Source organism: Crocuta crocuta, unplaced genomic scaffold, assembly GCF_008692635.1.
Source record: "Crocuta crocuta isolate KB4526 unplaced genomic scaffold, BGI_CrCroc_1.0 scaffold886, whole genome shotgun sequence".
NCBI classification, from domain to species: domain Eukaryota; kingdom Metazoa; phylum Chordata; class Mammalia; order Carnivora; family Hyaenidae; genus Crocuta; species Crocuta crocuta.
The window spans coordinates 137421-164890 of NW_027530624.1; the positions used below are offsets into that span (position 1 = coordinate 137421).

At 58.3% G+C, this 27470-nt stretch overlaps 1 protein-coding gene across 1 annotated transcript in view; it reads right to left on the bottom strand.

Annotated features, from left to right (window-relative positions):
- MEGF8 (multiple EGF like domains 8) overlaps positions 1-27470 on the bottom strand; it is a 40477-nt gene that overhangs the window by 5535 nt on the left and 7472 nt on the right. The window contains exons 6-37 of the mRNA XM_077768151.1: positions 26328-26743; positions 25641-25786; positions 25396-25518; positions 23220-23374; positions 22778-22897; positions 22276-22420; positions 22032-22195; positions 18879-19079; positions 18293-18493; positions 17363-17599; positions 16351-16469; positions 16137-16268; positions 15902-16015; positions 15204-15452; positions 14562-14746; positions 14060-14270; positions 13709-13958; positions 13043-13175; positions 11081-11328; positions 10891-11001; positions 10619-10737; positions 10075-10282; positions 9377-9557; positions 8690-8853; positions 7801-7945; positions 6641-6872; positions 5420-5543; positions 5072-5285; positions 4730-4944; positions 683-890; positions 386-545; positions 1-77 (exon numbers count right to left, since the gene is read on the bottom strand). The exon at positions 1-77 is cut by the window's left edge and continues 173 nt beyond it. Of these exons, the coding sequence (XP_077624277.1) occupies positions 1-77; positions 386-545; positions 683-890; positions 4730-4944; positions 5072-5285; positions 5420-5543; positions 6641-6872; positions 7801-7945; positions 8690-8853; positions 9377-9557; positions 10075-10282; positions 10619-10737; positions 10891-11001; positions 11081-11328; positions 13043-13175; positions 13709-13958; positions 14060-14270; positions 14562-14746; positions 15204-15452; positions 15902-16015; positions 16137-16268; positions 16351-16469; positions 17363-17599; positions 18293-18493; positions 18879-19079; positions 22032-22195; positions 22276-22420; positions 22778-22897; positions 23220-23374; positions 25396-25518; positions 25641-25786; positions 26328-26743 (5707 nt within the window). The remainder of the gene's footprint in view (positions 78-385; positions 546-682; positions 891-4729; positions 4945-5071; positions 5286-5419; positions 5544-6640; positions 6873-7800; positions 7946-8689; positions 8854-9376; positions 9558-10074; positions 10283-10618; positions 10738-10890; positions 11002-11080; positions 11329-13042; positions 13176-13708; positions 13959-14059; positions 14271-14561; positions 14747-15203; positions 15453-15901; positions 16016-16136; positions 16269-16350; positions 16470-17362; positions 17600-18292; positions 18494-18878; positions 19080-22031; positions 22196-22275; positions 22421-22777; positions 22898-23219; positions 23375-25395; positions 25519-25640; positions 25787-26327; positions 26744-27470) is intronic.

The following is a 27470-nucleotide window of genomic DNA, read 5'->3' on the forward strand; positions in this document are numbered from 1 at the left end:
AGCGGCAGTGGTCGGGCTCCACACACGAGCCGTTCACGCAGCCCTGGGCGCACACGGGGCGGCACAGCCCGGTCATGCTGCAGGGGTGAGGGGACAGAGAGTCAGGGAGGGGCAGGGGGCCTCAAGGCTCCACAGGCCCAACACCCACTACACTGCCCTCAACCAGTTGCTCATGCCTGGTCTGTTCCACAGTCCCCGTCCAGGGTCCAGCCCGCCACCCACTTCCCAGGGTGCCCCGCTTAACTCACCAACCCCGCCCCTCCACGACTGAGCCCTCACGTTCACCGAGTGCTGGATGAATCCCACCACCTCACCTCTGGCCCCTGCCTCACCCTCTGCTGCCCCCGCCCTACAGGCGCCTGGGCCGCTGCCCTCGCCCCCTCACTTGTCCATGGTGTAGCCCGCCTTGCAGCTGCACTCGTAACCGTGTGGCCGGTCGTGGCAGTTCTGCGTCTCGTTGCAGTCGTGGTGCCCGTTTGCACACTCATCCTCAGGGGGGCAGGACAGGAAGGCCCAGGAGGCCCCAGGTCGCCCGCATGTCAGCCCTGGCCCGGGATGCAGAGCTTCACCTGGGTGCCACCCTGCCCCACCCCCGAGACAGCCCTCAGCACCCCCCATGTTCTCTGTGCCACACGCCCAGCCAAGGGTCAGTCCCCTCACCCCACCCCCTAACCCATCTCACCGTCACGGGGACCGCTGAGTCCACCCTCCAGGCAGCGGCCGCCCCCATCCTGGCCCCCCCAGGCACACCAGCCACAGTGGGGGCGCCGCAGGCACAGGGCGCACTGGGTCGCCTGAGCACAGCCCAGGGAGCAGCTCTCGGGTCCCCGGAGCAGCCGCCCACAGCCTCCGGCCATACACCGCAGGGGCAGGTAGGAGGGGCTCAGACACTGTACAGGGGAGGGGAAATGGGAAATGAGGTGGGGAGTGAGAAAGAGGACCAAACACATCCTGGGCATCTTCCCGAACGATACCCCCTCCTCAGACCTCTCGCCCCTCCCTGGCCACAGTTGATGGACCAAAGTGGACACCAGCTGGGGTCATCACATTCCCCCTGTCAAGCATTTGTAACTAGGAGTCCACATTGGAAGTCAGGTTAGGGAGCATCCCTGAAACTAGAAGATTCTGGAGACTGGGGCTGGAGGGGCCATTTGAATGAGCAAATTACAACAAATGAACAGACCAGAGGGGCAGGAAAACAGAGCAGATGCAAAAGGAAGCATTGATTGAGGACCACACACCCAAAGCCAGGGGCGGGCAGCTTTCCAGGCTCCGTCTCCAACAAGGCCTGGCTGCATTTTCCACCCTGGGTTCTAAGAGGTGCCACTGTGTTGGTGTGATTGGCAGCGTCAGTCTACCCACCCAGCTTAGTGGACATGGCTGTTTCTTACAGCCAAAGGAAGGCAACAATGCCAGGTGGAGACAAACCAGTGACAGGAGGCGGGGAGTTGCAAGCCACTGTCACTTAGAAAAACTGTGGACCCAGCTGCTGCGGCAAGAGGGTCCTCCCATCCTAGGCGGGGGAGCTGAGTGTGCGGTCAGGGCTGTGCAGCAGTTCATACGCCATCACTTATCGCATCCTGGGACCCAGACAAGGTACCCGATGGGGGTCAGACTCTTGGTGTACAAGAGTATTTTATCTACTGCTCAGGCCTTGAGTAAAGTGTAAGACAGAGCTTAGTCCAGACAGCACTTAGCAACCGTTTAATCCTGAAATAGACACCCTGATTGCTGTGGACGGAGCTCTGAGCCCACTGAGGGCTACTGCCAGCAGTGAGCCGAGCCTTGCCAAAATGCCAGAGTTGGGCTTCCAGATCTAAATTTAGTGCACCCCTCGACAGATGGTTGGGCAATCTGGGGGCGGGAGGGAAGGGGTGACCAAGTCCCACATCTGCCCAGCGTCTGTCCAGCGTTCTTTGCGGTAACCTCCCTAATGGCCGTATTCAATGCTGCCCAACACCGTAAACTGCATTTCCTGCATTCCTGGAAGAGATGCAGGAATGTAAGTTCCGAGAGTAGGATTCTGGCTCATGTTGACATAGGCCCACGATCTAGCAAAGTGCCTGGCACGAGGAAGGCGCTCAGTAAAGAACATGATGAAGAGAAGCCAGGGAAGAGAGCACTCTTGCCTGTCCCGGGCTCTGAAGCCAGTCATTCAAGAGCACAATGCCTGGTGGTTAAAATACAGCTGCCCTTGAGCCAAATCATAACGGGTCTGGTCTGTACATCTGTTACGGGGCTGGTCTGTACATCTGTTATGTCTGATCCGCACCGTGGTGGTTTATAAAAGCCTAAGCCAACACTTTAAAGCTAGGAGATTTCACAGAAATCCAAAGATCTGGCGGAAGTGCTCTCACATCCGTGTGTGACTGCCTGTGCTGGATTCTCCCGCCCCACAGCCTCCTCCTGCTTCCCACTCAGCCGCGCCCTCACACCCTGAGCCTCACAGAGGGGCCAGGGGAGCAGCAAGAGCCTGGCAACAGGCTCTTTTGTGTTGCCTTCCGGTCACAAGGATGGATGATGAGAACCTCAATAATACTTGGGAAAAGCTTGTATCACCAGAAAGCCCCCAGGCTTGGGGATGAGGCCTCTGTGTGTTAGAGACACATGATGCAGGGTCACATGGAGGACACCCATTGTACTGTGGTGACCCTCTGGGTGTGCCCTGGATAGGGGAGGCTGGGAATCCCCCTAATAGGCAGAAATGGAAGCATTATGGAGTTTTCACCAAATGGCAAGCATGGTCCGTGTTCTAAATACACTCTCCCACGTAATTTACACACCCTGCCTATGGGATGCTGTGATATAACACAAGAATATACCCTCCCTGTGTCCCGGTCCTTCCTGAATGCTGGAATGTCTTCTGCTATTCGTAAGAAGCTGATTTCACACCTGAGTTTGTGCTAGAGAGAAGGAGGGAGTCACCAGAAAGACCAAGAGGTGGGAGGGGCGCTTGCAGCACCCCCAACACTCAGTGGGGGGGGGGGGGGGGGAGTTGAGTTTTATAAAAACTCAAGAAGGAGGAGATTCAGAAAGCTTCCCTGTTGCGAGCCTGGTGTGCCTGGCCACCCCATACCTTGCCATATTTGTCTCTTCCACTTGGCTCTGAGTTACAACCTTAAAAACATTTTTTTTAAGTTTATTTATCTATTTTTTTTTTCAGAGAGAGATGGAGGATGAAAGGGGGAGGGACAGAGAGAGAGAGAGGGAGACAGATAATCCCAAACAAGCTCCTTACTATTACAGCGAAGAGCCAGACCTGGGGCTCAAACCCACAAACCGCAAGATCATGACCTGAGTCGAAACGAAGAGTTGGACGCTTAGCTGACTGAGCCACCTGGGCGCCCCTGAGTTGTAGCCTTTAGAGTAAACTGATATTCACAAGAAACTGTTTCTTCTCTGAGCTGTTCTAGCAAATTGTCGAGCCCACAGAGGGGGTGGTAGAACTCCTGATTTATAGCTGGCTGGTCAGAGGTATGGGTGGTCAGAAGTCGTGAGCGGCCTCAGAAATGGCAGGCTTGTGGGACTGAGCCCTTTAACTTTGTAGGATCTGACTCCAGCTCTAGGTAGATGGTGTCAGGAGTGAACTGAGCTGTTAGCCCGCTGGTGTCTGGAGAGGGCTGTTGCTGTTAGAATACACCCCAGCGGGTCTGCTGTCAGCCGTTCTATTTCACTGAAGATTCACGCAGGCTCATGGGCTGGGAGACGGTGAGCAGTCACATGTGGACTGGCTGTTCCACAATAAAGGTGACTGAGAAGTGACCATCACTGGGAATGAGAGACCCGGAACTCCGGCCCAATGACACTGCTTCTGGATGTGACCGCCAGAGGTGAATCTTTCTTGTCTCCCCCCCAGGTGGGGTTGGGGCTTGAATGACTTGTGTCTGCCACTGTGATGACCAAAGAGGCATCTCTGGAGTCGACCCCATGAGAAAGCCACGAGCTGTTCAAGGGGCACACTGTCGTCGGCAAGTAAATGCCTGCCCAGACCACGCCCACAAAGAATCACCTCCCCAGCCCGCAGCCAAAATGAGAGGTAGGTCTGAGCTGCTGTGTTGGACCCGTGTGCTCCTTCCCCTCTTTGGCCACGTCTCACTGGACCAAGGCTGGACATCTCACTTGTGAACTGAGCTGCAGTCTCCCCTTGAGAATGCGAGCCAACCCATGAGCACAGAGATAACAGTCATCTCAAGAATTAGAAAGTCACATAGACTAAAGGCCAAGGGCTGCCATTTGAGGCCGTGTGTGTTGATGATCCAGCCAAGAGAAAGCAGGGACAGAGGCAAACAGAGAAGAGCGGAGGCCCTACGGCCTGAGAAGGATGGAGCAGCACTTCCTTCCCCAATTCGTTACAATAAAACCAGCTCTAGGGGATTTCTGTCTCTTACAACCAGAAGTTCCAAAAGCAGAGAGAGACAGATGGAAGAAGGAAGTGCAGAAGTTTGGGAGGGAGAGACCCGATGGAATCAGGGTCATGGGAAGGACTGGGAGGGGCATGAACCCAGCTGGGAGTCTGGAAGGTTGCATGGCAGTGTCTCAGCAGGCACGACAGGGAGCCTCACAAGCCCAGGAGGGAAGAAAGAGGTGCTGGTAGGAGAGAAGGGAAAGTAACAGGGTAGGGGAAGCGTGACAGGGGGACGAGAGCTGGGAAACAGAGGAGGAGGTACAGGGCAGGGAGGTGCCCCCCTACCCCCCCACCCTGTCCACCAACACCCAGCCAGCGAGGTACCTGTTGGAGGCTGCTGCTCCAGACACAGTGCTGCCAGCCCCCGTCCGCACCCTTGGAGTCCAGGCAGGAGGTGCAGTTGGGCAGGAGGTGACAGGGGGTGGGGCAGGGTAGGGGGGGCGATGACTCCACCGGCATTGGGGACACGTTCAGCAGAGAGTGGCTGAAGCAGGTCCAGTCATAGGTGGGCTGCACCGAGAGGATGCGGCGGGTCTCCCCTGGGGTTAGGGGCACAGGAATTACAGCCTGGTTCCCCCCTCCCCTCCCCTCCCCACCCTCTCCCTTCCTTGGGCCCAGGGCTCCAGGCCCCCACACTCTCCTCCAGGAGGGCCGAACGGGCCTCACCTGTCCTTTTGAACTGCCTCGTCCACATGCACTTGCCCTCCCGGGTGCACTGCTCACAGTCGGCAGCCCCGCACACAGCCTCCGAGCAGTTCCCCGCCCAGAAGACCTCGCGCTGGTTGATCCGACAGTCATTCTCTGAGGTGCAGGACCCATTCCGCCCGATGCAGGCGCCCTCGGGGCAGTTGGTACACCACTTACAGCGGGGGGCAGATGCCTGGTGGGGGAACACGGGCTCGGTGGGGTCCTCAGGGTCCCCCAGCACCCCTCCTGACCTGGCTCTCCCCACCCAATCCCAACTGAAGTTCCGGAGATGCCCCAACCCCCCACGCCACTCAACTCGCCACTCACCTCTCCATCTCCGGGCTGCAGGGTCCGGGGGTGGCGGGCCAGGCACTCGCTGCAGGTCCGGAGGCGCCGACACTCCTCGGGAGAGCGAGGCATCGGGGAGCATGGGGGGCCCCCGCAGCCCAGCCTGGGGAGGCATGAGGCCTGGCTCACCACACCAGCCAGACCCCATCCCCCTCCTCTTGCACTTGATGCTTCCTGATTCCTCCTAGACACCGTCCTGCAGGCCCCCCGTGTGCACCCCGAACTGGTCTCAGCACAGGCCTCCCGGCCTGCTCCTCCCTTACTCCACTTGGCAGTGGTCTCACGTCCCTGTCACCCCAGCCAGAGATACTAGACAACACCCCACACCCTCCTACCCCCCAGCCACCAAGGTGTCCCCTTTCTCCACCCTTGCAGCCCCTTGCCCAGCTCAGCCTTCTCCCTCTCACCCCAGCTCCTCCTCCTCCCTGGCCTCCTCCAGGGCCTCCACCTACCACCTCCCTCACCACCCTCTCCTTCCCAATAGTCCCAGGGCTTTCTGCCCACGCCCACCCCTCCCCTCCCCTGCTCAACCTTCCCTGGCTCCCCATCACCCACAGTGGAGGTTCATAACCTGTCACCCAGAATCCCCGAAGGCGCACATATTTCAGAACCTTCCAGATTTTAGAAAAGCAGTGGGTGTACCCACGGTCACAGGGCACTCCTAGCGGAGTCTGGGGAAACACCCCATAAGTCAAAACCTTTAATAATTCAGTAGCAAACACGGTGACACATTTAACGAGCCAAGCCAAGCCCGTTAGCAGCCCCGTACCAGCTCAGGATAATGGTGTAGCCTAAGGTGTTTGTGCTGAAGCGAGGACAGAGGACAGTCCTTTTGGCTTCCTGAGGTGTCTGGAGTCCCAAACTACAGATGAGGGATCTGTGGACCCGGCTGGAGCCCAGCGCTGCAGCCGGGCATTCAAGCACTTTCCGAGATGCCCCCACCCACGTTTGCAGTCTCACTGTCCCCCAACGCAGATGGGCTCTAAACTACACCGGGCACAGCCCCACTTCCGAACCTTCGCTGGTCCAAACGCTATTGGTCATTTGGGAGCCAGTGCACACCCAGCTGCTCCAGGAAACATTCGTGGATGATACCCCAGGACCCTTCTGCGGCCTCCCCCTGAGCACAGCCTAGCACAGAACCCCTGCTGGAGGGCACCTGAACCACCCACCCATGAGATGTTCAGTCACCATGGTTACCTATAAGCCTGGTCTCCGGACAAGCAGGCCCCATGGCACCAGGTGCAGGCCCCAGACTGGTTACAAGCTTCGGGTGAGGGCAGCAGGCGGCAGGCGTCAGGAGGCAGGGTCAGGGCCAGCAGGCGGCCCAGGGCCACTCCCCCGAAGCCCCCTGAGATGTACAGGCGGCCTCCTACCGCCGCCACAGCATGGGCCACAGACTCCTCCATCGGGGGCCCCACAGAGGCTGGGCCTGGGGAAACACAGGACGTTGAGACACTCAGAGAAGAGCCTCATAAAGGTTCCAGTCAGAGGGACGCCGAGCAGAGCAACAGGCTAAGGAGAGCAGAGACGGACACGGAAAGACAGACAAGACACGTAAGGCCAGGCAGGGCAGGAGAATCGGACACAGACAGCGAGACAAAAGAGAACGAGAGACCAACAGAAAAAGGAAACGGGAAGAATGAACGTAAGGAGAATGGAGACAAAGGTTTTGGAACCAGACAGAGGCGGTGGTGGCACAACACTGCAAAGGTACCAGGTGCCACCGCATTGTTCATTTTACGTTGGTTAATTTTCCTGTGTAAATGTCGCCTCAAGTTTTTTGTTTTTGGGTTTTTTTTTTTTTTATTTATTTTTGAAACAGAGAGAGACTGAACATGAGTGGGGAAGGGGCAGAGAGAGAGCGAGACACAGAATCTGAAGCAGGCTCCAGGCTCTGAGCTGCCTGCACGGAACCCGATGCGGGGCTCGAACCCACGAACCGTGAGATCATGACCTGAGCCAGTCAGATGCTTAATCGACTGAGCCACCCAGGCACCCCTATTATAATTATTTAATGTTTGTTTTATTTTGAGAGAGAGACAGGGTGTGAGAAGAAGAGAGGCAGAGAGAGTGGGAGAAACAGAATCTGAAATAGCCTCCAGGCTCCTAGCTGTCAGCACCCTGACGCAGGGCTCGAACTCACAGACTGTGACATCATGACCTGAGCCAAAGTTGGGACGTTTAACCCAGTGAGCCCCCCAGGCGCCCCTCCATGGGTGTTTAGATGACAGAGGGGAAAGCTGCTTTGCCGGTGGGTCTAAAGGGGCCCAAGTGACCCTGGCTGATGAGGTTCCCAGGACAGGGCAGGGACCCCTCCAGAATGTCCTCCAGCCTCCCAGCGAAAGCACTGGACTTACGGGTGAGGTCGGGCAGGAGCCAGGCATTGCAGTTGACCTGGTAGAGTAGGACGTCACTGCTGAACTCGTCAGGGTCCGAGCGCCCCCCAAGGACCACCATGGTGTCCCCTAGCAGGGCTGCGGCGTGGAAGAGCCGGGGGCGTGGCTGTGGGGGCGACACCCGCAGGATGGCCGGTCAGAGCCCACACTCCTCTGCTCTGCAGCTCCCTCTCAGCCCACCCACCACCCTGAATCCCATACCTCAGCCCCCAGCAGCCCACCCAACCCCTAATCTCCTTCAAATCTCAGCTCCTTCCTCCAGGAAACCTTCCTCACTCTTCAGAGCAGCCCCCAGGGCCATCTCCCTTCCCTAAACTCCCGGAACCCCCATGCCCTGTTCCCTGGGAACCTGGCACAGGCTGCTTGAGATGAACCCCCACATTTCTGGTGTGACCTTGCCAGCTGGGCTGGGGGCGCCCTGGGGATGAGGCTCAGGCCCCCAAAAGGGCCTAGAAATAACGTCTGCAGATTGAAAACTCAGTTGTCTCTAACCAGCACATCCAGGGTCCGCCTTCTCTCACACACTATCTCCTTTGGCCTTGAACACAGGAGGTTCAAGCAGCCTCAGTCCCAGGTTTTTTGGACGAGGAGGCTGGGAAGTGGAGGGACCTGCCAGGCCACACCAAGAGAGGGGCGGAGCTGGGGCAGAACCCAGGCCTCTGACCTCGTGGTCTAAGATTCTTCCCTCCCAGTGGGTGATGGGAGAAGGGGAGACGTGGGGTGCCGCAGGTCAGTCTAGGGGACTGGAAAGGAGGGGAGGAGACTCGAGCCAGGCCCTGCGGCACTGAGAAAGGGGGGGCCCTCCTTCCTACCCCCTCCACTCCCAGCTGTGTACACCTCCTTTCCTGACCTTTGCCCCCTGGGAAGGGGCCAGCAGGCTCCAGGTGCGGTCAGGACAGTGCAGGGAGTACAGCTCCGGGGATGGTGCTGCCAGCTCGACGTGGAAGCGGAAACCCCCAAACACGTAGAGGGAGTCAGTGGCCTCGTGGTACACGGCAGAGTGACCATAGAGACCTGGGGGCAGGGGATGAGTGAGCAGAGGCTGGGGGAAGGGCTGGTGATTAGGAACGTCCCCCCCCACACTTCCCTGGGCTCCCCTTCTTGTGACCACACCACCCAGGAGCCCTTTTCAACCCCTCCTTCCCCCTTTCGGCTTGAAAGGACAAGCACTGGAGACCCCGGGCAAGAGAAGAGAGGGAGACAGGGTGACCTGGATGTCCTGGAGGACAGGAGGGACAGGAGGAGAGAGAGGAAAAGGAGAATTCCTGAGGGGCAGTGACCTAGGGCCTGGGAGAGGAACGTGGTGGCCCACTGTCACGGGGCCGGAGGTGCACAGCTTATCAGGGGCTAAGGAGAGAGACTGAACTTCTCAAGAGGTGGTCTCCTGAGGATCTGGTGGGAGTGGGGGGGAAGACAGGGAGACAGCCCGCTATAGGGGGCGGTGACCACAGGGTGTGGCAACGGACAGAGGTCCCAACACAGAGCCCTGGATGGCCGGGCGTCCAAGGTGCTGCGCCCTCCCTGTCCCCAGGCCGACCTGTGGGGGGTGTCCCGCTCTGGGCTCCGGACACCCAGGTGCCAGTCACCAGCTGGTACTCAAACAGCTGCTGGTTGAAGCCATTTTCGGGGGAGTAACCGCCCACCAGGAGCAGGGAGAGGCCTCGTCGGGCAGTGAGGGTGTGGCCGGCAACTGCCGGCAACTCCACAGTCTGAGGAACCTGGGGGACAAAGGGCAGAGGTCACCAGGGAGCTGGGGGCTAGGGGTCATCTTCTGGGTAGAAGCAAGCCTCAGAACGCCTGGCACTCCCCTCGAACTGATAAGGAGAAGCGGACCCCAAGCTTCCACCCTGCCCTGGTCCCAGCAGGTGTGTAGTAGGCGTCTGGCCATTTCTGCCTGCTCGGGGGGGTCACTGACGCGGGTAGGGGCAGCCTGATTCAGGAGCCCTTGCTCTTGCCCTCTCTCACTCTGGCTGTGTGGGGCTGACTGTACCCGCTCCACAGTGGGCTGTGTCCCCACCCAGCGGACAAGAAGATCACCCCCGCTTGGCCCCGGACCAGGTCGGGAATACAGTGTGACCCAGGATGGCTCATAAACTTCAACTCTGGGACTCGTGCTGGAGCCCAGGGGTTGGGGCGTGGGGGAAGCTACATCCTCAGGGTGAAAGGGCAGGAGCGGCTCTGGTCATCCCTGCTGGGGACAGACTGTGGGAGCCAAAGGGAGGGACACAGGCTCACCTTCTCCTGCCGCCACTGCAGGGTGGTGAGGTTGAGGACCCAGAAGTCGCGGGTGACACCCCCGGCCGTGAGTCCCCCCAGAAGGTACATGGCACCGCGGCCGGAGGACACGTAGGCAGCCGCGTGGAAGGAGCGAGGGGAGGGGCCCGGGCCCCCATCCTCAGCCCCAGCCAGCATCTGAGTCCACCGTCGCTCACTCACAGAGTACCTGACACCAAGGTGCAAAATCGAAGTCTTGACTGTAGTCATCCCAGCATCCTCTGGGGTGACTCCCCCTCCACAGTTATCCCAGCATCCCCTAGGGTGAGCGCCTATCATCTCACCATCCCCCCTACGGGGGCAGCACCACCCAAAAAAGTATCCCAGACCCTGAGATGAGTCTCCTGTGACAAGTGCCCCAGCATCTTTTGGGATGTCCGCCTGCGGAGGTTTTGTTTTTATTTTTGCTTTTGTTTTTACACCAGGTGTTTTTATCTACTCCCAAAGGGACACTTATGTGACAGACATGCATTCAGGTATCCCACCTCCCAGAGGCAGCCCTCACCTGTATAGGTTCCCTAGCAGCCCCTGGGGCAGGCCCAGGCCCCCAAACATCCACATGGTGGCATCAGGTCCCTCCACCATGGTGTGCCCCAAGCGGTGTAGGAATCGGCTGGCGGTGTCCTGGGGGTGGAGGTGGGGACAGGAAGGGTCGGGCTATTGTGTCAGGCTGGGTGTGGGGTCTGGGGGCTGGTCCCAGGAATGGAGGCAGGGGGGCGACGATCCAGGAGGTAGGCCGTGTGGCACCTCCTTGGAAGAGCGGCATGCACAACTCACGGCTGAGAGGCGGCTGTCCATGAGGGTCTCCCAGACCAGCTGCCCGCCGTCCAGCTTCGTGGCACAGTCAGGGCCCCCGAAGCCCTCGGCACAGATGCACACACCCAGGCTCTGGGGGAGAGCAGACGGGGACTCAGAGGGAGCCCCAACCACCACCCGTGTCCTCCTACCCTTCCCCCACCCCCAATACCTGGTTACAAGTCCCCGCTCCGCTGTGGGCGTTACAGTTCTCGGGACACAGAGCCATGCGGCAGTGGGGGCCGGCCCAGCCCTGAGGACACCGGCAGAGTCCGGCCCCTGCGGCCCCGTCCTGGGCCACGCACTCCTGGGGGACAGGGCAGCTCCCCGGGCCCCCTGACCCGCAGCGGGCAGAGCCCACCGAAGCATTGAAGCCCCAGGACGAGGAGCCGTTGGCCTCCCAGTGCAGGACAAGCAGGCCTGTCAGGGGAGAGAGGCCAGAGGCCTGTGGCAAGGCCGGGCTCCAGGCGGCTGCGCTGCCCCCAGGTTTAGAGAAAATCCAGTGAAACTGGGCAGGGGAGGAAGGCACTCCTTATAGCTTATAATCACTGCCATGCTTAGCTACTCTGCACCCTGAACACTCTCCCTCATCCAACCCATCAAATTCTGATCCCAACCCCGCCACCAGCAAGCTCCGAACCCTCCACAGCTCCCTACAGCTCTGACCTAAGACCGAGTCTCCCTACAGAATAGATCAGGGGTGGGGGAGAGGGGCAGGAATTCCTTACGCGTGTAAATCATGCCTCGGGGCACCTGGGTGGCTCAGTCGGTTAAGCGTCCAACCCTTAGATTCCGCTCAGGTCATGATCTCACGGTTCGTGAGTCTGAGTCCTGCACCGGACTCTGCGCTGATGGTGTGGAGCCTGCTTGGGATTCTCTCTCTTCCTCTCTCTCTCTGCCCCTTCCCTATGTATGTGCGTGCTTTCTTCCTTTCTCTCTCAAAACAGATAAACTTTAAAATAATAATAATGCCTCAATAAAGTTATGTTAATAGTGTAGGTGCCATACGCCCTCTAACTTCAAGGTCTCCCACTCTCCCAGCCCTGTGCGCTCTAGCCTGCAGGCCCCCTTTCCAGTCTCTCAGGGCCTGGGCACCCGCTGCTCTTCTGGCCTGGAGAGCCTGGAGCGCCTGGAGCACCCTCTTCCCTCTCCCACACCGCCCCCTTCAGGCCTCAAGTGAAATCTCATCTCTTAAAAAAAAAAAAAAAAAAGCTCTCCCCAACCCTCCAGACAGGCCAGGTGCCTGCTCCTTTCGCCTTCCTCTCCCCCTTAGCAAAGGTGTCACTATTCCGCCTAAAATGTGTTGACGCTGTTTGTCACCCCCTTCACCACCACCCCCGCCGGTGTCCCTTGTTCACCGCTGTATCCCCAGGCACCCCGCTCGGGCAGGGCTCACTGAAGGTGCTCAGTCAGCACACATGCGCTGAGGGAAGTGAATTCGAGGGCTCCTAGTTCCAGTTGCTCACTGTGGAGGGTTCCGGGGTCACGTGCAATCCCCAGCAGGCCAACTACCGCTCTGCCCCCTCGTCCAGCCCTGGAACCACTCTGATTTACAGTGCGAACAGGAAGTATTTCCAAACTCAGGTCCTTCAACCGCCACAGGTAACAAATTATTTCTAGCGCAGCTTCATCAGACAAGGCCGGTTTCCCAACCTCTCAGCAGTGCTGATGTAATGGGGCCTGTAAAGTCTCGGTTGCGGGGGGCCGTCCTGGGCGCTGCAGGAGGCACAGCCGCATCTCCGGCCTCCGCCTGTGGCATGCCAGCCACACCTCGTGCCCATCCCAACATCTCTAGACTCAGCCAAATGGCCCAAGGGGCAAAACCCTCCCCCACCCCCACCCGGTTGAGAACCACCAGGCTGAGGAGACGGTCAGGGCCCTTCACACCAGCCAGATTCTGCGTACCCCAAAGACTTGTCCCGCGTGGCCCTGCTCTCTGAGAGGCAGCCTACCCAGGGCAATCCTATTAGCCTCTCAGCTGAAGAAACGGAGGCCCAGATGTGGCAAGGGACAGCATCACCCAGGAAGTCAGAGACGGAGTCGGGATGGGTCTTGAGCCCACCTCAGGGAGCAAGGTACAGGGACAAGGGCTCTACAGTCCAGGACAGGGTCCCACTTTCCCAAGTCCCCATACCAGACAGGGCCTGCACAGTGAGGGGCCTGTCCCGCCGCTGGCCACAGAAGGCAGCAATGAGGCTACGGTCCGACTGGACGACACCAGTGTCCAGGAAGCGCGGGAATCCATCAAAGGCCAGGACGTAGCTCAGCTGGAGGTGAAGGATGCAGAGTGAAGGATCAGAGGACAGTACGGCTGAGAAAAGGGACGCTGGGGCTCTGGGAGGAGGAGGAGCTCCAAAGGGGAGGACAATCTGAGGCCGGAAAACGAGCTGATTGAAAATTCTGAGCAGACTGTCAAACTGGCACTGAGGCCACCCTTCCCCTCCTGAGCTCACAGCAGACATGGATAATCAATGGCTCATCCACTCGCGCACAGAGCCTCGTTCTCGATGCCCAGCTCCTGGCAGGCCCTACCTACTGGCCAGAGTGGGCACACACACTGTACAGATATTAACCATGCCTGGACCCCGGTCCGGGGAATGGGGAACGGGGGGCCCAGGAAGTAGGAGGTGATCTGGGAAATAGGAGGGTGTGTAGGCTTAGGAATGAAGGTCTGGGGTCGGAGAAAGACAGCTTAGGGTCTGAAGGATAAAGAAAAAGGGATGTGGGGTGAGGGTCTGTCTGAGGATTCAGACTGGGTGGGGGAGACATGGGCCTGAACTCTGGTGCCCTCGGTACTCACCGTGCAGGGGGTACTGCTGTCGGGGGAGAAGGTAAGGGTGAGGGGGGGACAGAGGGTCCCAGGGGTACAGGGCTGCAGCGCCTCAGTGGCCGAGACAACCCACACGCAATAGGACAGGCCTGGCCCGGCTCTCGCTGCCCCACCGCCTGGAGGCAGCAGCCCCCCAACGCGGCGTGAGCCCAGAGCCACTGAGGACACGTTGGTGAGGAGGGCGCGGCCCCCACACTCCCGGAAACAGGAGCCACCAGCCCTGGGGAGACAGAGGAGAGAGCAAGAGTGTCAGACCAGTCTTGCCCCGGCCCACCATGTCCCTCACCACACCCTGACCCACCCGGCTGGCCCCTGGCTCACCGGGGGTCCCCATAGTAGCCGGGGGAGCAGAGCTGGCAGTGGGCACCTTCGGTGTGGTCCTGGCAGAAGCAGAGCCCGCTGAGGTTGTCACAGTGGCCGCGGCGAGGGTCCCCGTGCCCGTTGCACTGGCAGGGCCGGCAGCCACCCGAGCCCGTGGCGTTGCCAAAGCTGCCGGGCCGGCACCGTTCACAGTGCTCCCCCCACGTCCAGTCTGCGGAGGCCCCAGCAGGTGGGACGCAGAGTCAGGGCAAGGGCGGGAGGGGCCCGACAACTGGCTCAGCTGATCCCTGACCCCACCTGGCCGCTTCAAAGGAAGTAAGCAGGGACCCCGACTGGGGGGGAATAGCCAAGCCCCAGGACGGGGACTTGTTTCTGAGGCCCCGCCAAAGAGACGGGTGGCACTGAGGCTGTTTGGGGTCCAGAGCAGGCAACAGGGCAGGGGGACCCACAGCTGGGAGAGGGGACCCAGAAGCCCAGGCAGAGAAAGGAAACTGGAGCTGGCCCCCCGGGGGTTGGGGACGAGGNCAGTGGCTGTGGAAGTTGCAGCCACAGTCCCGGGAGCAGCGGGGTGCAGGGGGTCCCGGGGCAGGGGTGGGCGGGGGCAGGTCGGACGTCCAGCCCAGGTCACACACGCAGGTGAAGTCAGGGGGGCCGCTGCACATGCCATGGCCACAGTCTTCCAAGCACCTGAGGGTGAGGCAGGAGTAGGGAAGGCTGGGCAGGCCCTCAGGCCCCCAGGCACCCCNAGCTACTGCCTGTTCTACCATCCTGGACTACGTAGGCGGCCCTGTCTCCAAGGTAACCCCATGGCACGTGGTAACTGCTGTCTCCATAGTAACTGCATATCACCACTGGTGATCTGCTCTCTGTGAAAACCCCTTTCAGCTTGGTCCTCCGCCATCTCCATGGCAACGCCGAGGACTATGGCCCGCAGTCCATGGATGACCCGTCTCCACAGTAACTAGTGTTACGCTAGGGACCCTGTCACTCTAATGAGGGCCTACCCTGCACAGTAAAAACCCCGGGCTCACTGGGGACGCGGGCTCCATGGGAGGCACCCCAGCATGATGAGTACCTCCTTCCCTCCATCTCCACGTGCCCCAGCCCTGGGGCGCCATCTCCATGGAAACCCGCACCCACTCACGTGCGGTTGCAGTATGTGATGCCATCGCCCTGGTAGCCCCGCTGGCAGTGACACTCGTAGCTGAGGGGTGTGTTCAGGCAGGTCGCCCGCAGGTGGCACCGCGCCAGGCCCAGGCGGCACTCATCCACGTCTGGACAGCGGGCATAGGCCCAGCGGGCAGGGAGGGCCACAGACAGCCCCAGGCCCTCCCCCACCCACAGGGAGCAGTTACCGCCACCCAGAGGCCCTGAGAAGTCCCCCTGAAGGCACCTGGGGGGGCACAGGAGATGAAGAAGGGGGTGGGAAGGGGGAACAGAGAGAAATAAAAGAGAGGCAGGGAGACAGGTGCCCGTCAGAAAGAGAGAAACAGGGACATGAATATGGAGAAAGACAGGAGGAGAAAATGGAAGAGAGACACAGAAATCCAGAGACGTGAGACAGAAAAGATGTGAACAGCAGAGAAGAGACAGACAGTGATACAGTGAAAGGGAGAGAGAAGAAAAGACAGCAACAGAAAGATGAGAAAGAAAGGTGAGAACGAAACAGTCAAAGAGACCAGGTAAAGGTGGAGAAGAGAGAGAACCGGAGAGAGAGGAGAAGGGAAGAAAAACAGAGAAGAGGCAAAGGGGCAGAGAAACAGGCCATTAGAACCAGGGCGGGTGGAGAGGCGCACACCCGGCCCCGCCCTCCAGCCTCACCGCCCCTCCCCCCCTCCTCACCGGCCCAGCGTGGGGTTGTCCTCATTGCCACACCAGCCACACTCGTGGCTCTGCAGACACTCGTGGCAGGTCAGGAAGCGGTCGCAGCTCCGGCACCGAGGCTCTGAGTGCACGCTGCAGGGTGACAGGTGTGGTGGGTGGGGGACAGGCGTGCTGGGCTCAGAGCCCTCCCCCCACTCTCCCCCGGGCTCCATCCTCCTCTCTGGGGGCCCAGGCCACCCTGACCAGACTGTACCTGTCGTCCCAGCCGCGGCAGCCCCCGTGCGGGTACCGCGCCAGGTAGGCCGCGAACAGGAAGCAGGTGCGGGTGGACTGGCACCAGGCGCACTGGCTGGAGTTGGCCAGGCAGTCGTCACAGGTCAGGCGCCTGGGGGCGGGGAGCAGGGACAGGGTCTAACCGGCCCCCACAAACCCTCCCCACGCCCTCTCCCTGGGCCCGGGCAGCTCACTGGCTGCAGAGCGGGGGACACTCCTCTGGGCTCTTCAGGGCGCCCCGACTCCGGCCCCGCCGGCTGCACGCTGCGTCCCCTTTGCGGCTGGTGCTCTGATGCCACTCGCAGAAGGGGTCCTGGGGAGTTAAGAAGGAGTAGGAGCCCAGCTTAGCCATCTACCCTGGGCTGCTGGCACCGGTCCCGTCAGCAGCTCAACTAGTAGCTGCCTCCCTCCCTCCTCTCACCCCCCAGACCGCCCTTCCAAGCCCACCTCCCTCCCCAAAATGCCAGCCTCTCCAGATGTTCCCCTTCAGCCAATGGCATCCAAGGGGTCTGCCTTCCCAACGGCTACTCCCTTTTGGGGCAACAGAGCCCCTGTGTGTGGTCCAGGTGGGGCTGATCTATCCCTAAGATGCAGATGTGGGCAAGGGGCCACACGTCCTCCCCCTCGGCCTCACTGATGGGTCTGAGTCGGCACAAGACCTACCAGGGCCAGTGACACGTGCTTCTGGGACTTCCATTGAACTGGGGGGGCGAGAGTGGGGTGGGGACAGAAAGGTGATCTCTTCCCCTTGGGACTCGGGCAGCTGAGTCGGGGAGACAACAGTCTGGAGCCCTCGTGAACCCCTTGCAACCCCCCAGGAATGAACCTCCAGGGAAGGGAGGGTATGGAACGAATGGAGGTGGATGCCTGGCCACACGGTCTGAACCGCAGGCCTAAAGACCTAGCCCTGGACTCTGGTGGCCGAGCCCATAAATGCGCCTCTGGTAAAGAGCTGCGAACTTGGGTTTCTGGCCCTGACAACAGGGAGAGTCCTGAGTGCCAGGAGCCCATTCTCCAGCCCCTCTTTTCTGCTCCCCAACCAGCTCTCAAGGTAGATCAAAGACAACAGCCCCACCTGTCTCGGTCCACTGCCCCCAGGGGGACCCCTCGGATGCCCATGCCAAATCCAGGGGGCCCTCCCCCTTTCCCAGTGGCCTGATTTGGCTGCTTTCAGCCCGAGACCTCCCCTCTGTGTGCAGCAGGCACCTGAGTGCAGGCGTGACAGTCGCGATGTTCCTCACAGAGCGGGCAGAGGGCAGGCACCAGCACCAGCAGGGACCCACCGGCCCTGTCGTCCCCGCAGTGGGCCCCGCTCTGGCGGAGGTGGCAAGTGGCGCTGGTCAGGCACCAGCCGCAGCCCTGGTCCGCCAAGCAGCCCAGGCAGGAGGAGTAGGAGGAACAGGCTGAAGAGCGGTAAGGCTCCAGGAAGAAGAAGGAGATCTCCTGTGGGAAGCGTTCACGTGAGGCTCAGGGGTCCAGGATCCCATGCACAGGGCAAGAGTCGAGGTTGGGGGGTGGGGGTCCGGGTTTGGAGCTACAGACTTCAGGGCCTGGAGACAAGGTTGAGAACTTAAGCGTATAGATGGCTTTTTGTTTTTGTTTTTGTTTTTGTTTTTAATTTATTTATTTCTAAGAGAGAGAGAGAGACAGCGTGAGCAGGAGAGGGTTAGAGAGGGAGTCACAGACTGAACCAGGCTCCAGGCTCTGAGCTGTCAGCACAGAGCCCGACGCGGGGCTTGAACCCACAAGCCGTGAGATCATGACCTAAGCGAAAGTTGGAAGCTTAACCGACTAAGCCACCCAGGCGCCCCAGAACTTAAGCGTGTAGAAAGTCAGGATTTAGGAGGAGCGAGCAGACAAAAGGGCCTCCGGATTTGAGAGAATCTAGAGACTAGAGATCAAAGTACAGAGGGCAGGAGTCAGAGACATGGGCAGGGGTCAGAATGTGAGATCAGGTCAGAGTCAGCGTGAGAGGTTGGGGTCTAGTGGGCTCAAGGTGAGGCCCAGAGTTCAAGAGTCAAGGGATAAGAGGTCAGGTCAAAGGGGTTAGAATTTGTGGTCTGGGATTCAGAAAGCTCCGGGGATCTGAGACTGGGGCCTGGGTGGAGGGTCAGAGGCCGGAGCCGGGGTACTCACGCTGCCACCTGGCACGCCGGTCCGGTCCCACAGCAGGGTGAGTTCGCTGTGCCCGGGGCCTGCCGAGCCATTGAGCTGGCCCCGAATCTCCACCGCATACTTGTGGTCCCGGCCAGGCAGTGGGAAGAGGCGAGTGGACCCCGGGCGGTGCAGCTGCCTCGTCTCCTTCTCCTGCTGAGCCACCCAGCGCCCCACCTCCTCCTGGGTAGGGGTGGGGGACAGACAGGGGCCTCAGAACATTCTAGGGGCCCCGCAACCCCTGAAATCTCTAAGAGCCCCAAACCCAACTACCACTCACCTCCATCCTAGGAAGAGGGCCTCAGAGTTCCTTAGGCCCCAAGAACCCCTGAGAACCCCTAAACCTCCCCACAACAACCCACCTCAGGGATGTCAGACTTGGTAACTCAGACATTCCCCACCTTCCACAAAATTCCCCCCAAATTCCATTCATAACGGAAAACCCCGGCGCCTCCCTCCACTGATATATCCCATGCCTCTGATTTTTCCCCAGTCCTCCCCCCGGCAGCATATACCCCAGCCCCCATATTTATAATTAACAACCCCCTGAATGTTCAAACGCCCTCACCATGGTCTCTGTGTCAGGGCCACGGGCCATCCGGGCCAAGACGTGTAGACGCTGGGCCCGGGCCCACACAGCTACATCCTCAGCTCCCGGCCCTCCAGGCCCTCCCGGCAGCAGTGGGTGGATGAAGCCACGGTAGACCAGAGACACGTCGGTCTCCGGGCTGGGCGTCAGAGTGATGGTCGTACTGCGGACAATCAGGACCTGTGCCGGCCAGGGAGAAGGGGATATGTGAGTGCCTCTTTGCATGGCCCCACGGTGTCCACACCCCTCGGGCCACATCAGAGCCAGAAAAGAGCAGGCAACCCAATCTCCTTCCCTATTTTATGAAATTGAGACTGAGGCCAGGGGCGCTGAGTTAGGACTCCAGCCCAGACAACAGACAACAGGGTCCCGGCCCCTGCTCATTACCTCTCTCGGTAAAATCCAGGACCACAGACCTTCCAGGAGCCTCTTCCTTGACAGTCCGCCTCTCCACTTAAACCCTTAAGAGTCCAGATTTTTTTTAAGTCCCTTAACTACAGGGTTTGGAGAACTTCCAGATTAGTGAACACATCCACCCCAGCAGGGGGCAGCACCCCAGCTCCATGAGGACAGAGCTCTTTCACTTACAACCCTACAGGGCCTCGCCCTATGTACGTGTTCTCTCTTATACAATAAACTAGTACATTAGTTAAAAAAAAAAAAAGAGTCCAGGGGCGCCTGAGTGGCTCAGTCGGTTAAACGTCCAACTTTGGCTCAGGTCATGATCTCACAGTTCGTGGGTTCGAGCCCCACGTCGGGCTCTGTGCTGACAGCTAGCTCAGAGCCTGTCTTCAGATTCTGTGTCTCCCTCTCTCTCTAACCCTACCCTACTCATGCTGTCTCTCTCTCTCAGAAATAAAGAAAAAACATTGAAAAAAAGTTTTTTTAAAAAGAGTCCAGATCCAACATTCAAAATGACAGACACACTACATTTGTCAGCATGTGTTTTGTAACTGCAACAAAGAATGGAATAATCCATAAGTTTGTTAACGAGACATTGTTTAAATAAACTATAGCACTGTGGCCCTAGAATCTAAATGGAATATTACAAAGCCATAAAAAAGAAATGAGGTGTTTCCTCAGTTCTAAGGAGGTTGCCAGGATATATTACAAAATAAAAGGAATGGGGCGCCCGAATGGCTTAGTCGGTTAAGTGTCTGACTTCAGCTCAGGTCATGATCTCACAGTTCCTGAGTTTGAGCCCCACATCGGGCTCTGTGCTGACAGCTCAGAGACTGGAGCCTGCTTCAGATTCTGTCTCCCTCTTTCTTTCTCTGCCTCTCCCCAACCGATGCTCTGTCTCTCTCTCTCTCTCTCTCTCCCTCAAGAATAAACAAACATTAAAAAAAAATTTAAGAAATAAAAGGAAGGGGCACCTGGGTGGCTCAGTCGGTTAAACGTCCGACTTTGGTTCAGGTCATGATCTCATGGTTTGTGGGTTCGAGCCCCGCGTCGGGCTCTGTGCTGACAGCTCAAAGCCTGGAGCCTGCTTTGGATTCTGTATCTCCCTCTCTCTGACCCTCCCCTGCTGACGCTGCCTCTCTCTCTCTCTCTCAGAAATAAATAAAAAACATTAAAATACATTTTTTTAAAAAAGAGTCCAGGTCCAACTTTCAAAGTGACAAACACACTACATGATTTGTCAGCGTGTGTTCTGTAACTGCAACAAAGAATGGAATAATCCATAAGTTTGTTAACGAGACATTGTTTAAATAAACTATAGCACTGTGGCCCTAGAATCTAAATGGAATATTACAAAGCCGTAAATAAGAAATGAGGTGTTTCCTCAGTTCTAAGGAGCTTGCCAGGATATATTACAAAATAAAAAGAATGGGGCGCCTGGGTGGCTTAGTCGGTTAAGTGTCTGACTTCGGCTCAGGTCATGATCTCGCAGTTCCTGAGTTCGAGCCCCACATCGGGCTCTGTGCTGACAGCTCAGAGCCTGGAGCCTGCTTCGGATTCTGTGTCTTCATCTCTCTCTTCCCCTCCCCAGCTCATGCTCTGTCTTTCTCTCTCTCTCTCTCTCAAAAATAAATAAACAGTAAAAGAAAAAAAGCAAATATGTATGCAAACAATGGTTTGTCCATGAATGCTCACAGCAGCACCATTCCTGATAGCCACCAGCTATAAACAACTTGAATGTCCATCAGCTGATGAATGGATGTGGCACAGCCACACAAGAGGGGATCATTTAGCCATAAAAAGGGACAAAATTTTGAGGCATGCGACAACATGAACACATTTCTGAAAACATTAGGTGAAAGAAGCCACACGTGGAAGTTAACCCATATGATTCCATTTATAAGGCATACTCACAGTTGGCAAATCCAGAGTTAGCGGACTGTCAACCTCTAACCACTAAAAGGTTAATGGCTGCCAGGGACCAGGGGGAGAGGGGGATGGAGAGGGATTACTTAGGGATCTGGGGTTTCTTTTCAGGGTAACAAAAATGTTCCAGAACCAGGTGGTAACAGTTGCACAATATTGTGAGCGTGCTTAATATCAGGGATGGTTAAGTTTTACATGACATGTTTTAGCACAATTTAAAAAAAAAAATTTTTTTAACATTTATTTATTTTTGAGAGACAGAGCATGAGCAGGGGAGGGGCAGAGAGAGAGGGAGACAAAATCTGAAGCAGGCTCCAGGCTCTGAGCTGTCATCACAGAGCCGGACACAGGGCTTAAACTCATGAACCACGAGATCATGACGTGAGCCAAAGTTGGACGCTCAACCGACCGAGCCACCCAGGTGCCCCTGTTTTAGCATAATTTTTAAAAATCAGACCCTTGAATGTAGAGACTTACGAGGCAAGTACAAGAGCGAGATAGATCCATTTGAAAAACGAAAACCTGGAGTGCCTGAGTGGCTCAGTAGGTTAAGTGCCCAACTCTTGATTTCGGCTCAGGTCATGATCTCACAGTTTGTGAGTTCGAGCCCCGCATCAGGCTCTGCACTGATAGCACAGAGCCTGCTTGAGATTCTCTCTGCCCCTACCCCACTCAGGCTCATGCTCTGTCTCTCAGAATAAACAAAGAAACATTAAAAAACAAAAAAAAAAACAAAAAAACAACGAAAACCTTAGGACCAGACCCTTCAACACTCCACGCCGGGCCCCATCCCCTGGTCCCCACCTTGTCAGGCTGCGAGGCGTTGGGCGGCTGCTGGAAAGTGAGCAGGTGCAGGCCAGGCAGGAAGCTCTGGGTGACGCAGGCCTCCAGGGATGTGACGAAGACAGGCGCAGGCCCCCACCAGCCCACAGTGCCCGAGATCTGCTCCCCTCGGCAGCGGGCCTGCTCTGTGAGGACAGGAGTCGGGGGGGAGGTCAACGTGGGGCGCCGTGCCGCCCCCTCCCACACTGCCCCTGGGCACACTCACCAGGCCGAGGCAGGCAGCTCTCGTTATGCACGCACCAGCCCAGGGCGCCGGGCCCCCGAGGAGGAGTTGTCGGGCCACTGAAGGCCAGGCAAGCCTGGCAGTCACCCAGAAGGCGGCCCAGGCCCAGGCAGCTGGCAGCTGGACACTACAGAGAGGGGAGGGGACAGGGGTTACTGTGCACAGGGGCTTAATGGACCTGGGAAGGGCTGTAGGCTCAAGAGTCTTGGGGCGGAAGGCGCCGGGAAATTGGAGAAGGGAATTGAAAGCCAGTTGGAATGAGGAAGAGCAAGAGGGCAGGAGTTAAGGGACCCGGGGACAGGGTCACAAGTTCAAAAGGATCGGGAGGGGTCAGAGGTGGAGGGGTCAGCAGTCGCGAATGCCAATCGTAGGTGTGAAAACCAGTGTCCCGAGGGAGTGAAAGTCCTTCTCTGCTTGGTTTAGACAGAGGGGGGCACTGAGGGCCGTGTCTGCGCTAGGAGACAGAGCTGGGACAGTCACTCACAGCCCCAGACGGGGTCCCAGGAGGTGGTGCAGCTTGGCAGGCCCCCTGACACCAGCTGCATTCAGGGTCTCGGGAGCAGACGCTGTGGTCCGTGTACATGGAGCAGTAGTCCAAGTGGTACTGCAGAGATGGGGGGCGGGAGGGGGGGGGTCCTCAGACCCGGAGCCTGCCCCCTCGTGCCCACTCCCCGTGATTATCCCAGGGAGCCTCCACCGCTCACTCGGCACCCTGGGGCACCCCATCCGCTCCTCCCTCAGCCCCAGGGACCTCCGTTCCTCCCCGCACCTTGAACCTGGAGACCAATCTCCCTCCTCTCCTATCCCTAGGGACCCCCAGTCCTCCTCCCCAGGTCTCCCAGGGACCACCCCACCTTTCTCCCTCATCCACAGGCACCATGCTCCCCCCTCCCCAGCCGCCCTCTCCCTATCACCCCAGTGCTCACGTCCGGAGCGGGCGCCTGGAACACAAAAGGAGGCACCTTGTAGGCCATCAAGTCCCCACGGGGCCGGCCACTGTACCCCCCAGCCACCAACAGGACACTGCCACCAAGCACAGCCGCCACATGGGAGTATCGACCACTGGGAGGTGCTGCTCGGCCTAGAATACAGATTCCCCCCCCAGGGACGTGAGACTCCAACCGGTCTTACCCCCCACTTCCACGGCTCCCTTGTGCAGAGGACTACCCCAGCTCTCCTATGCCTCGGCCCCACCTCCTCCTCCCTGCCTTACCCCTGCGTGCCCAAGGAAGCCCTCCCAGCCTTCCTGGCCCTGCACCTGCCGGAGTTCCACACCACTGTGCAAACCACCTTGAAGACAGAGAGTGAACTTGGGGGCCAGAAAAATGTGGCTTCAATTCCTACATCTACCACCTACTTGGGCTCAAATCGTGGGTCAACTACTAACTTGCTGTGTGGCCTAAGGCAAGAGGCTCAACTTCTCTGAGTTGGTCTCCTCCTTTATAAACAGAGCTGTCTTCTTGCCTTCAGGGAGCCACGAGGCAGGCTGTCTGGCTCTCTCCTGGTTCGGTCTGTCTGGCACCGGTCTCCCTTCTGGTGACAGCCTCGGATTTTCCTCGGGAAAACCAGCCTCTCCCATTACAGTCCACAGGCTCAAGTTGAGCTGACCCTGCCTCTGGCAGCAGTGGGCCTATCAGTGTCAGTGACTAGTTCTGGAATAGGACCCGGTTCCTTCCGTTCTTGGGGAAAAGGCACCCTCTTCCCTCTGCGCATTTTGAACACATTTTTTTTAATGTTCTTTATTTTGAGAAAGAAAAACAAAGAGAGTGCGACCAGGGGAGGGGCAGAGAGAGTGAGGGAGAGAGAGAGAGAATCCCAGGCATGCTTTGCACTGTTAGCACAGAGCCTGAAGCAAGGCTCGATCCCCCGAACCAGAGATCATGACCTGAGCGGGAATCAAGAGCCAGATGCTTAACCCACTGAGCCACCGGGTGGCCGTTCCCTCTGGTCATTTTAAAGGGGTGGGAGCTAGTCCCAGGGCTGCAGGTGGCCATTTACAAAAGACAAACCTGCCACAGCATGATGTGAGCTCAAACAAGGGCTAGCTGGTGCCATCACGTGACCACCCAGATCCAGACCAGCCGGAAGCCAGTTTTCACTCAAGTGAGCCAAGAACTTGGGTTTTGCTCGAGCTGGTTGGGTTGGATTCTGTCACTTAGAACCGAGAGTCCTGACGGATGGCTAAGTGGGCAGTGACCCGCGATCCCTTACAGAAAACATATGCTCTGTAAGCACATGGGGCTTGGTCTGGGGATTTGCAAAGTACAAAGGAGGAAGAGGTCTCTGGTCAAAAGGAGAAATAGGGACAGATGAGCCCTGAATTCAGGCTCATTCAAGGCTTTATTGCTGATGGTCAAATAGGGCTCCGTGGGGAACCCTTCGCCCAGCCTACCCCTTAAGTGTCAATGTCCCTCCCTTGTGCTTGTTCTCTGACCTCGTCCTTCTGTTCGGTGGGGCGGGGAGAACAGATGGGCCTCCTAGAAGTCCACAGCCCCCTGAAATGATATGCCCAGTTGTGTGTACAAGTGTCTTTCTGAGGAGAGGGCCTGTGGCTTTCTTCTGATTCTCAAAGGAGTCAGATTCAATGAGTTTGAAAGGTTTCTCCACCCTCCCCCACCACCTCCCAGGCAAGCCTGGGGCCAGATCCTGACTGAGAAAGACAAGACACTGAGCCCTTCGCTAGGCTGCCTCCGGTCTTCGCACCATCTCAACTTACTCTCACAACAGCCCAGTGGCCTAAATGTTATCGTCATCCCCATTTTACAGATGGGGAAGCTGAGGCACTGGGCGATTAAATGATTTTTTTGCACAGATGGTTGTTTGGGGCCAGCCATCCTGGTTCTGCCAGTTGCCCACGACAGGACCTTGAAAAGGTCCCATGTAGGCAGTTCTCTGGGGCAGCTGGAAACCGGTAAAACCTGGACTGGAGCCTAGATCTGCGCTTCTGTAACTGCCTCCCATCGCCATGGCAACAGTGCCCCTGTCCACAGGACGTCTGGCTCACCCTACAAGGCCCGAGGTGGCTCCTGCCCGAAGCCCAGATTCACTGTCAGGGAAATACGACTCTCAGACACCCCTCAGGGAAACGGACGGGCCACTCACCCTCAGGGGTTCCCGGGGGGGCAAGCTCGGCCCCTGACACCCACTGATGGCAGCCAAGGTGGTAGAAGAAGAGACCATCTTCATAGCACTTCTCCTCCTGGTAATGGGTGTGCACGTTGCCCCCTAGGAAAGGAAAGGGGCACAGCTGGCAAGCCTGGCAGACGTGGCGACACCCGTGCGGGGAGTCGCAGCTCAGTGCGGGCTTGCGGCCCTGGCAGGCAGGCGGGATCAGGGAGCCTCCTCACCATAGACCACCATGTAGTTGCCCAGGACGCTGGCTGTGTGGAAGGCCCTCTCCCGTGGGCCCTGAAGCCCATCCCGGCCTTTCAGGGTGGTCCACACGCGCCGATCCACGTGGAAGAGCTCGGTGGAGTTCACCCGCACAGAGAACCTGTCCGGAGGGGCAGAGGAGGAGCTCAGGGCAGGAAGGGCTTCTCTCCCTCCCTTGGACTCTCAAGGATTCTGTCACTTAGAACCGAAAAGTCCTGACTGATGGCTAAGTGGGCAGTGACCCACCATCCCTTACGGAAAACGTATGCTCTATGAGCACATGGGGCTTGGTCTGGGGATTTGCAAACTACAAAGTTGTGAGATCAGCCAGGGTGAGACTGGCTGTGACAGGGCTTACGTCCCCTAAGGACGAGAAGCTCCCTCTGGACAGGACCCAGGTCTGGCTCATCGCTGGGTTCCATGCGTCATCTAACCAGGGCTGGCCACCAAGCAGGGACGGATGAGGTGGAGTGTGTGGGAAGGAACCGGCCAAGACCGTGAATGAAGGGAGAGAGAATGAGTGAGCGGGTGAGCAAATGAGGGACTGAGTGGCCTACTGAGTGACCGAATGACTGCAGAAGTCCATCAGGGGGCGAAGACCACCAAAGACTGAAGGCCCAGGGGACTGGGCCGGGCTTGGCCCTGCAGGGCAGGTCACTCACCGGGCGGTGGAGGGCCGGTGTCCACCGTGAACCAGCAGGGTGCGCGAGGGGGCGTGGAACACCATGGAGTGGCCGGTGGCGGCAGGCGGCCGCCCGCCTGCTGGAATCACCTGCTCCCAGTAGCCCCCACTGGTGCTGTCGAGACGGAAGCGGAAGAGGCCGGAGGAGAAGAGGTCGTGCTGGGTGCGGCCGCCAGACACGTACAGCCAGATGTCATCCACTAGGGCGGCCGCGTGACCTGCGAGGCCCGGTGGCCCCGAGGAACTGGAGCCAGGCGGTGCGAGGAGCTCCCAGCGGCCCCCGCCCAGCGGGCTGAAGGCCCACACGTCGCTGGTGAGGGAGCCATCAGCCAGCTCGCCACCCATGAGCACCAGGGAGCCGGCCCAGGCCACAGCCACGTGGGAGTGACGGGCAGCCTGTGGGGAAGAGACCGGGAGACAGATGGTGACATACAGAAAGAGTGACAGAGAGAGAGATGTGGAGATAGAGACGCAGAGAGAAAGACAGAGACACAGAGAAAGACAGAGATACACAGAGAGAGGAAAGAAGAGAGACAGACATGTGCAAATAAAAAACACAGAAACACCATCAGAGGTGAGGCCGAAAGAAAGTGAGAGACAAAGGAGGCGGGAAACAGGGACAGGAGAGATGGCAGAGAAAAACAGAGAGGGACAGCCCAGAGGGGAGACACAGAGTCCCAGAGAGAGCAGAAAACCAAGATGCAGGGACAAAATCAGAAAGAGAAACCAAGAGAAAAAGATAGGAGGTCCACAGAAGGAGATGCAGAGAAGGAGATAAAGAAAGAAAAAAGAAAATTAGAGCTTTTAGAAAGCAGCACCGGGGGGCGCCTGGGTGGCTTAGTCGGTTAAGCGTCCGACTTTCGCTTAGGTCATGATCTCGCGGTTCGTGGGTTCGAGCCCCGCGTCGGGCTCTGTGCTGACTGCCAGCTCAGAGCCTGGAGCCTGTTTCAGTCTGTGACTCCCTCTCTCTCTCACCCTCCCCTGCTCACGCTGTCTCTCTTTCTCTCTCCTAGAAATAAAACATTAAAAAAGAAAGAAAGAAAGAAAAAAGAAAGCAGCACCAGGAGGAGTAGGTGGACCTGTATCAAGCTGCAGGGGTGGGGACGTGGGGGGGGAGGGTGTC